We start from the raw sequence: 10,802 nt of genomic DNA on the forward strand, positions 1-10,802 counted from the left end.
CGCACCTTCTCTCGGGGCCCAGAACAGAGCACAGAGCTGACCGAGAGAAATCTATGAGGATTTTTACCTTGCTTTTCCTAAACTGCTCAACAACATGAATACAAAGTTATCATGACCAAAGTAAATGAGTAGGAGATTGCTGTGCTGCCTCAATGCCACTACAGCAAGCTGAGGTAGCCGAAGCTGCTTCGTTACTCAGGTAGTAGTGCGTGATGGAGAGGTTGGGCAGAGGGATGACTGAAGACCTGAAAGCAAAATTCAAGCCATTAAAACAATGCAAGTGCTTAAAACAGGTTCAGCTTACCCAAAATATATATCTGCCAGAGACTGGGAGCCCGTGTATGAGTGTGTGTCGTCTGTGTGTGTGTCACATGCTGGACCAAAGGAGTTCTACAAAACTTTTTCTCTCACAATCAACCTTGTAAGTTAAAAAAAGCCTCAAGACAATAACAATGAGCACAGTCTGTTTGTTCTCTTACGAGGATACACATTTCTGGCAGCGTGGAGGGCAAGGGGATGGGCAGCACGTTCCTCTCCAAGACGTGACTCACGCCTGAACAGCCCCTTCCCCAACCCCACCAGGCCCCTCTCAGCTCAGCAGGGCGGATGCTGGCTCAGCATTCAGAGCTTCCCAGCAGAGCCCATTGTGCAGGGGCTACACGCTGGTTCTCTTGGCCTTCCTGGACTTCAGCTGGGAATTAACGTTTAATTAGTTTGTTTTCTTGTAAACTCCATCACCCCCATTCCCAGTGCCAGCAGCAGCTGCAGCTGCCCTGCCTGTGCCTTCCCTGTGCTCCACAGCCATCACTGGGGTCAGACCACTCCTGGGCCATTACTTAAAGTTTAGTTTATTGGCAAAAGAAAGGTGCTGTGTAGTGCCCAAAGGGACCACTGTGGGACACAGCTTGTGCTTGGGCCAGGGAGAGGCTTTATTTACGTCTAGTGACCCTTCACGGAGTGAACCCTGAGTTACAAACGACCTTTTATGCTTTTATTCCTATCAGCAGTGATGGGAGAAGAGTCGCAAAAGGTTATCAGTGTTCTGCATCTTGAAAAAGTGGAAAATATCAGTTTCCTGCAGACATCAAAGACTATAAAGGACTATAAAAAAGTTCACTGAAAAAAGCTACATCATATATCTTGTATGCACAGTTTTTACATATAGACACAGTATACTGCCATCACAGAGCAGCCACTGTTCAAAAGTCATGGCAACAGCATTCCCAGACTATTCAACAGTGTCTTCATCCCTGTTCCTTGCTTGTAAGTAGGTTTTTTCCATGTTTCTTTTTCCTCTTAGTTCTCCTCTAGGTCTCCAACTCACATTTATCTCAAAAAAATCCCCCTAATTTAGTTCTGCCCTCATGGCATCAGTGGGCAAAACAGAACTTGATCTTATTGCCAAGCTAAAGTCAGGCTGGTAGCCAAGAGCATGCAATCCAGCTCCCCACTTCCACCACAGAAATCACTGATGATGTCAGATACCAAAATAAACAGAAAAGGCAACTCCATCAATAATCAGCAATTCCCTCAGAAATACTACATTGCACTTTCTGCTCATAAAATGCCTCTATTTACACTTCATTCGTGTTTCCCTCTTTCCTTTCATTCCTCTCTCCACAGCTTTTCTGCACCTCCTTGTATTCATGGCATTTTTGAGTGATACCAAGGTGTGGAGCAAGATCAAGCAGATGCTGGGAAGCCTCTGGAAATGAAGCTGTTCCCAGCAGGCCTGGAGCTGATGCCCTGAGACAACAATTCATTCTTAAAAGCAGGAAGATTAAAGCAGTAGAAAGACCCAGAGAGATCTGCTGTACATCCAGCACACAGCTGTAAATATATTCTGCTCAAAGATTTTCCCTGAACATACAGATTTTCCTGGTGTTAGTGATGGTGGCAGAGAGACCTCCAGTGGCTCCATGCATCACCAGCCATCACCTGTCACATTCCACAATCTCAGGGTCCCCCCAGAAGGCAAGCAAGAAGGTTGTGGAGGGGCTGGAGGACAACAAAGACTTTGGGAGAACAGCCCCTCTAGGTAAGACAGGGCAGGACATCACCACTTCTGCCAGTGTGGGTTGCAAGGACTTTGTTGAAAGTCAGACCAAACTCTGGAAGAATATTGGTGGCTCAAAACTGGATTTGTAGCAAATAAACTATTCATTAAAAAAAAAAAAACAAACAAACCAGGAGTCCTATTTACCTTATGAGAATGCACATGCACTGGACATAAAGCCTGAGTGTTAATAATGCAATGGTGAATAATTTTAATAATAACAATAATAATAGTAATTCAGTGTTGCTTATGACCACACAGATGCACGGAAAGCTAACACAGCAGCATGTCAAGCTATTCCCAGTCAACAAAAACTGGAACCTCCCCCTGCCCTGTGAACCAGCCAGGGAACCAGTGGTTTTCACCCAAGGAGCTTGTCCCAGAATCTTAGAGTAGCCTGAGTTGGAAGGGACGCCCAAGGATCACTGAGTCCAGCTCCTGATGGACTGATACAGCTGAGGCTGAAGGAAGATGCGGGGTGGACACTTTGCAGGTCCAGAGTGTCCTTTTTGCTGGATGTGCACCTGCTGAGATTTTTCCACCTTCAAACAGCAACAGTTCAGCATTCTCTACAGCAATCCATATGACACAACAGGCTGATCGAGAGGAAATATCAACAAGCCCTAACACAGATGTGGAGAAAGTAACACTTATATAACACGGAGGGGTTTATCACGCAGTGAAAAAGCAAAACATTTTGCTTTTCATGACCAGTAATGTTCTGCTTTGTTTTGAAGCTCCATCCCAGAGCTGATTTCAGCAGAGGCCAATTCAGGAGTCCCTGTTCGAAGGCCAGTCCCACGCACCAGCTCCCCAGGAGGACTGGCCTCACCGCAGGCTGCCGAGCCCGGCTCAGGGCACCGCGCCGGCCGTGAAAACCTCCCGTGGATCAGCTTTGTTTCTGCTCCGCTGTCCCGCAGGGAGAGCTGCATTTTAACAAACATGATGATAGTTGGAAACAGACTTCTTCAAAGGGCTTTGCAAACAGAACTCAATCCTGGCATCACCGGGAGACGGTGCGAGCGGTGTTTGTACAGATGGGGGACGGCGGGCAAGGGGGGTCAGGCTGCTGCCTCCCCTCAGCGGGGCCGGCATTCGGGGCTCAGATCCCTCCTTAGGGGACTCGTTAGCTCACAGGCACCTGCTCCCACCATGCCATGAGGCCCCGCTCCAGCAGCCCGCAGGACACCCGGGGAACACGGATTCAAGTGACCGTGTGTGCTCGGCCGGGCCGGGCCGTCGCTCTCCAGGCAGGGAGGAGAAGGTGGTGCAGCAGCAGCTCCTCCAGCCCCGCTGCTCTCTGCAGGGACACTCGGCCGCTTCTCGCCCAAGTGCCGCGATTGAAAACAAAACACAGCAGCGACAACGGGTGCTGATTCTGCGGAGAGCGAGGGTGCCCGGCCCGGCAGCCAAAGCTGTGGCTGGGCGGTGGAACCCGGGCCCCACGCCGGGGTCGGGCACTCGCCCAGGCGGCTCCTCTGGCAAGAGGTGAATGCGCGCCGGGCACGGGCAGCCCGTCGCGCTAGGACACTTGCGGGACGCGAACCGGCCACCTGCGCCACCAGGGGCGGCAGCGCTGCGCCGGCGCCACCGCGCGGAGCGAGCCTGCAGAACCTTGTGGTTCTCGGCGCCGCCTGCCCGGAGCCCTCTGCTCGGGCTGCGCTGCTCCAAGCGGGGAAGAAAAAGCCCTCATCCCTTCTGCCCCGCCTGGCAGAGCAGCTTCTCACAGCTGCCTTCTCCCCGCCGGCTGCAGGATCCGTACGGGACACATCCATGGCTGTGCAGAGGTGACAGACTTCACTCCCTTTTTCATGAGCAGTCTCAGAGCACCAGTGACTGCACAAGAGAAGAGAGGATCTTTCCGATGGATAACACCTGCCCAGCACAGCAAATCGCTCAAGTTCAGAGCAAGAAGTTCAGTTTCTTTTCTATCATTACCTATAGTAAATGATGCTCCTGCATTCACCCAACTCACATCCCAACCTGCTCACAAAGCAGAGAGCTGATAATCTTCTCAGCCACCCACTGTGGGTGTGTAAGATTTTCCTCTGGCACATCTTACATCTGCACCGTTAGATACAGTAACCCAGAAAAATGAAGTAATATAGAGAAAACATTACAAGAAAAAGAGCATTACTGCCTACCTCTGCCAACTGCCTGGGCAAGCAATGGCAATACCAGCAGTCTCCCTTGTAACACTCCAAAAAAAGGAAATTTACAGCAGACCTCTTGCTTAAAGTGAAAGTTTCTCAGTAGAAAACTGTAGGGTATGCCCAGCCACTGTTCTGGATTAACAAATGTTGAATTTCCTTAAGACAGTACTATTGACTGAGAGTGAAAAAAGCCAACACTTACTACTGGAAGAAAATAAACCTGGTTTATGTTTAGTATTGTATTTCAGCATTGCCCATGTTCCAGAATTCAGTTCTCCTGAAAATTTTCAGGATGTGTTGAGTTGTTTATAACAGATTTAAACCCTTTGCTGTAAAGTCTTCTGAGAAAAATAACACACTTGTTTTTCTAAGTTACCTCTTGCAGATGCTCTTTTGTAGTCTCCAAGGTAAGAACCTCCCACTAATTTATGGTCCGCAGGCTGAGAAAGATTGCTCTGAATGATTCTAACCACACAAAGAAGATGGGCAGAATGACACTGTAAACTACTTTGTATTAGAAATATTTAACATGTAGGAAAGAAGTGACCTCTCGTTGTTTCTCTCTTGGCTGTGCCCCAATCTCACACAATTACTTTGGTTACTTTATGACAATTACACTCTTTCAAGTTTATTTATTTGAAGACACAGTTATCAAAATAGTATCTCTGAAATAAAACCAGCTAGAAATATAAATAACCCTATTTGCAAAACCTACTATTTCTCCATCCCTAACCCTGCTCTATTCTACCCAATCATGGATCTCTTCCTTCCCCTTAGTCGAACCTCATCCAGCTTTTTGATCACAGGACCAGATTTTTTAGACGTGGCTGCGTAGGTCTTCAGCAGAGCTTTGAACATCATTTCAGTATCTGGATGAGTGCTAATGAAGGCTTTTTCCAGCACATACAAATCAACTCCTTTATCCTCTGGAAGACCTGAAATAAAACTGAGTCCAAAGTCTATCAACACCAAGTCCAGCTTCTCCGTGGGTGGCCGCAGGAGGAGATTGGCAGTTGTAAGATCCCCATGGATAATATCTTCATCGTGCATCCTTGCTAACAGCTCACCCATCTTCTCTGCTAACTTATGGAGGCCACTGGTGTCATTCCCACTCTTTTGTACGGAATAAATATGATCCTGAACAGTAATTGAGTCTACAATATCTTCCAGATAGATCGAGTTGGTGACATAATCCACGAAGTAGACCACTGGAGCAGGAATCCCTATTTAAAAGAACAAATGAAATGCTAGCAGTTAATTTACATGATTCCCAGCTGTATTTTAGCAACAAAACACAACCGATAAAAGTCTCAAGCAGAAATGCCAGTTGAGATCACTCCCAGCCACTGATAATCCACCCCGGGGAACGGCCTGGCCAACGCTCGCTTCCAAGCCATCTGCACTGCCCCGCAGTCTTACAACGACCTGGCAGCTCAAACGTGGTGACAGCCCAGCCCCTCCTGGGGCGAGCCGCCCCGATAAAACCCGCTATGGGACACACCGAGGACAAGACGAGTTTTAGGGACACCCTGAAAGAGCAGAGCGGGTCGTCCCGGGCTCAGAAGAAGGCTGCATCCTTCAGGATGGCGCAGGACGGCGCCAAGTGCCTGAGATCTGCTCTGAGCGACGTGAAGAGCCGGGGCGCCGGGACAGCCCCGCCCACTCCGCTCCGGTGTCTGTCTGTCTGTCTGTCTGTCCGTCCCGCCAGGCAGCCCCGGCCCGGCCCGGCCGCCCCCGTGCCCACCTGTCCGCCGGCACCGCAGCAGCGACCGCGCCTCCTGGGCCATGCGCCGCCGGCTCAGCCGCTCCTCCAGCGCCGGGTGCCGGTACCGCTTCGGGACGCGGAGCTTCGCCACCGCTGCCCGCCCGAGGAAGAGCCCGCGGTACACGTGCGCCTCGGCGCCCTGCTGCACCAGCCGCAGCCCCGGCAGCGGCGGCGGCGGCGGCGGATCCTCCGCCACCACGGCAGCGCCCGCCCCGCCCTCGAGACCGTCCATGGCGGGGGCCGCCGCCCCCAGTTCGCCCATCGCGGGGCCCGCGGGCTCCAGTTCGCCCATCGCGGGGCCCGCGGGCTCCATGTCGCCCATCGCGGGGCCCGCGGGCCCGGCCACGACCGAGTGCGCAGCGCCCGCCTCCGCCTGGGCCGCCGCCATCACTGACACCCGCACGGCGCATGAGCGGGGCGCCTGTTCGGCAATGCTCGGTAATCTCCGGCCATCCTCGGCAATGCTCGGCTGCCCGTGACGGAAACCTACGAACGCCTGAAGCTCCGCCCCCTCCCCGCCTGCACCGCTCGCTGCCCTCGCTGTAACGCGGCCTGCGCCGCGCTGCTCCGGGGGCTGCCGGCCCTGCCTTTTCTAAACCCTCTCTGGGCTTCCCCCACCTAAATCCTGCTGCCCTCCGCTTGCCTCTGCCATGGCGGGGGATACTGGCTAACTGCCGGATGGCGGGACTGCTTCCCCGAGCATTCTCAAGCCGGGGCGTGCTCCTGTGGTTTTGCCGGTGCAAGAGCGAGACCTGCAGCTTCCCAGGGCTTGCAAGGGAGGTGTTGGATGCGCGTCTTCCCAAGGTGGCAGGCGGGATCTCGTGGTTCCCTGGAGGTTTTCCCAGCATCACCTTGGAACCCGCCTCCAGGGCATCATCCCTGGGACACCGCTGCCACGGCGTCACTCCAGGGTGCTCCACCACTGGAGCATCACCATGGGGGCTCCATCTCTGGGACATCACCACCAGGATGATCCATCACTGGCTCTTGTTCTTTCATGTGCCAAAAGCCTCTGCTGGAGCCTGTGCAGATCCACTGCAGCTGCCCAGTTCACGGCTGGGAAGGAGAAGGGATTTGCCCATAAGCTGCAGGGGATCAGCAGCCTGCAGCAGGGCATTGTGTGACCTCGGGTCCCAACGCTGGACACCACCAAAGCTTCTGCCCCAGGTCTGTCACAGGCCACTCATGCCATGAGTCAGGTGACTCCCCCTTCCTCGAGCAGCCCAGTCCCACATTGCCATCTTATTAAAAGATGGACAAACCTCATTATCCTCATAAACCTCACTGGAGCAGTATTTGGGTTTTTATGGCACCCTGAAAACCCAGTGCCCTACTGGGTGATGTGCACATGCTGCAAATATGTTCCTCAGAAGATACAAGAGAGTTCAGCCCCGTCCATGTAAATATGTTTTCAATTGTTGCTTTTGGAGGTGCCACAAGTCCATTTTGTCTTTGTTTTCTCACCCACAACATTTGTTTCCTTTTCAGAACATTTATATTTTATTAACACATTCCATACAGCTTACTTGTCATTGCACAGTGGGATCATGCCTGGCAAATATTTATCTTGCTTCAGTGACAACTTTTAAACAACCTTCCAAGTTTTCAATGATACAGATAATCCATCCCACAATTCTGCCCACCCGTGGCACCCTCCTTCAGCTGCCCTTGCTGTGGCAGGGCTGCAGGAGCCCAACAGCTTGCCTAGGGAAAGAGGTGCATTCCTGGCCTCTGTGGCTGGAATTTGCAAATGCCTCAAACACTCAAAGAAAGAAAAAGGTTTTCCCCATGTTGTGAACAGATTTTATCAGAGCATCTGTGCATAGATACCCCCACAGACACCCATGTATAACCTATAAGCAAGTGCACACAGATACCCTTTGCTTCATTATTCTGGCAAACATGATGGTTTTCTCTCATGCTGGCCAAAAACCTCCTCCAGAGCTTTCAAAATATGAAAGAAAATATTTTTGCTTTATTTTCCCCTTTATTTTATTTATTTAAATTTTATCTTCCTTGTGATTGCACTTATTCTTTTCCCTTTTAATGCAATAAACAGTTGACATAGCCCTTGGAAACTATCTAGAGCCATTCACAATATTTATGGTATCACCCAGTGTTTTTGTTGGAATATTAAATCACCCCAGAGAACTGCTCTGATTCCACAGACTGGTAAATGGTTTAGTTATGTAACTTTGTCCTCCCGGTGACAAGCATTTACAAACTCCCCTTTCACAAACAATGTAATTAAGTTTAAAATTGCAGCACAGCAAACCGAGGTAATTGGCACCAAGGCAGGTCCCATGGGCTGCTCCCTGCCGTACTATAGATCCCTTGGTACCAGGCAGGACACAGCCCTGGGAGCAGCTCTCCCATCACTCCCCAGTGATTTAAGGATGGAGACTGCAATCCTCAGAGCTGGACAGATGGGAAAAGGGATGAGTTTGAGTTGTTGCAGGGTGCCATGCTGGAGGCATCCCTAAAACAGGCAAGGAAACAAGATTCCTGGTGGGACCAACACTACCGACCAGCATTGCTAGGGAACACCCCTGGGTTAGGATATCATAAGAGAAAACACATGCAGCCTGACATCAGGAGGAGAAATCTCTCTGGGATGTAAATGAACATGCAATAAATGGAGGTTCCTGGTGAGCTGGCTCCATCCCAGCTGTGACACTTCTGCCTGCTCAGGGACCATTGGTCCCCCAAGCCCCTTCCTAAGGGTCAGTCACAATAGAAGAAAATACGTTTGAGGGTGTGATGAGGATTCCTGAACACCATGTCTTCCTTTTTCGAGGATGGACTTCTTTCTCCTCCTGTATTTGTATTTCACTTTGTGATTTTAAAGCCTCTTTTAGCTGCTGCAGCTAAAAGAGGTAGAGGGTAACATTTCCAGTAATCACAGGCGGATTGTGTTACCAAACACAGGCTGCCGTTCCCAACGCAGAGCTCTCCAGGAGCACATTCCTGCCGCTCAGCCCTGGGGATGTGCTGTTTGGCTGCCAGGCAGGAACGCGCCCGCAAGCCCGGCAGCCAGGAGCGAGATAAGGATCAGATGGGGAAATGGCACTGCCAAGACACACGGACCGGAAAGGAGGAGGAGGAAGGCATCACAGGAGGGAGCAAGGATAGAAACGTGCCTGCAGGCATGAAGTATTGGTGGATCCGACTCCCGCAGACCTTCTCATATGGAGCTTAGGGATAAAGGTCCTGCCTTCAGCAGGCCCAGAATACCCACTGACTACAAAAGGTGTGATAAGAAAGCTGTACTTTAAGAACCCCTAAGGAAGATTTTTTTCCCTAAATTATCCCTGCTGTACATCATAGCAGGTTTTCACCCTTTTTTCCAGAGGAGCATAACCCACAGCCTTCACAGTGTCGATGTGACAGCTGCCTTTCTGTACATACTGACATCATCTTTTTGGCCGCCTTTGGTAGACACACCATAAAGCTCTGCCTGTGCTCCCCAAGACCTCACCTCCTTGTTGTCTGTGCTAATATTTCTTGCCCTGCCAGAGACCAAGAAGCCTCTAGAAAATGTTCGGGTGGCAGATAAATGAATGCTGAGTGACCATAGAGAAAAATATAATTTCTGCCTTCTCGCACTGAAATAATTTCAGAAGGAAGGAATTGTTCAGGCAAACTGGGGATCATGTAGCCAAGAGTGAGTTTGCCCTGAGGCTGATGAAGACTCTAGGTTCTCTCTGGCTCTCTGCCTCGCATGGTGGGGATCCAAGCATGGGAGACATCTCCTCCAGTTCATAACACAGCTCACCCAAAATGCCTAGGCTTGAGCTCTGGGGGCCAGAGATCATGGGCAAGATCATACTGCATCCCCTGCATCCTCCTGTGCTCCCAAAATGTGGGAGACATCAGCCTAGACACAGAGTTGTAGTGTTTGCTGTCTGACATGAACTGGTCTCATGTGGGTCTTGGGGATGAGAGAAAATTGGAGTAATTTCTCCCTCTGCATATCACAAGAGCTGGTTGTGATTTCAGAGCTATTTAAACTGCTCTAATATGAAATGCAAATGCTGTTGAAAAGCTCTTCCCATGAACACCATTGGTTTCTCTTGGCTGGTGTTTGAAGCCATTCTGCACCGTGTGTGATCCCTGTTGCAGCTGTCAGGCTGTATCAGATACAAGGTTTTAGAAAAGGTATTTTCATATCCTGTATTCCCACTGAAATTAGATCATATGAATGGGAAGCATTTATTTAATCTATAAACCAGGTACATGATTTGACACACTTTCCACATTCTCTATGATTTTGAGAAGAAACAAAACCAAAACCTTTGAAAACTGCTGCTCATGTTGCAGCCAGATATCCGACAAACTAAAGCTGAAAGGATACACATGATCCAGTATGGCACATCTCAAGCATCCCAAACTATGAGTTGGAATAAAATGAGTTGGTACCACTGTTCTACAGAGCAAAGACACGAGATGTATCCCCATACTTGGAAAAATAACAATTTTTAAATACTTTTCTTAAATCCCCTATCAAGTTAACATGGGGGATGACTGAAAGGCTCTTTTAAAAAAAAATCACATGTTCACATGTTCTTTATTCTTCACCCAAACTGTTAAGTTTTGCCTGTGTCAGAGGGGTGTGCCTGCACCACAGGCACAATGGTCACTGATTCAGACCTTCCACAATTCAATTCTGTGCTGGGGCAAAAAGCTTTACCAACACAGGCTCCACAGGGTGCTGTTCTGGAGCTTGCATGGCTATAACATACTAAATATTAAAATTTAATATGGGTTTTTAATGAAATATTACCTGCAGTCACATGCCAGCTCACAAAGCAGGTTCGTGCTCATTTGC

The 10,802-nt window shown here is 49.9% G+C and overlaps 1 protein-coding gene across 1 annotated transcript; it reads right to left on the reverse strand.

The window, feature by feature from the left end:
- Positions 1-4,807: 4,807 nt before the first annotated feature.
- Positions 4,808-6,377, reverse strand: TP53RK (TP53 regulating kinase). The gene is made up of 2 exons (XM_048322176.1): positions 5,954-6,377; positions 4,808-5,432 (listed from the first exon to the last, which is right to left on the reverse strand). Exons 1-2 carry the CDS (start codon positions 6,360-6,362, stop codon positions 4,954-4,956), a joined length of 888 nt encoding a protein of 295 aa, XP_048178133.1. The 5' UTR covers positions 6,363-6,377; the 3' UTR covers positions 4,808-4,953.
- Between the last annotated feature and the right edge of the window lie 4,425 nt (positions 6,378-10,802).

Source organism: Corvus hawaiiensis, chromosome 17 (genome assembly GCF_020740725.1).
Source record: "Corvus hawaiiensis isolate bCorHaw1 chromosome 17, bCorHaw1.pri.cur, whole genome shotgun sequence".
Classification (NCBI taxonomy): Eukaryota; Metazoa; Chordata; class Aves; order Passeriformes; family Corvidae; genus Corvus; species Corvus hawaiiensis.

Bases quoted from the DNA above. Each gene is read 5' to 3' on its own strand.
- TP53RK (XM_048322176.1), bottom strand. From the start codon at position 6,362: ATGGCGGCGGCCCAGGCGGAGGCGGGCGCTGCGCACTCGGTCGTGGCC. The intron at 5,433-5,953 runs GTGGGCACGGGG...TCTTTTAAATAG, and splicing joins GCTGCGGTGCCGGCGGACAG to GGATTCCTGCTCCAGTGGTC.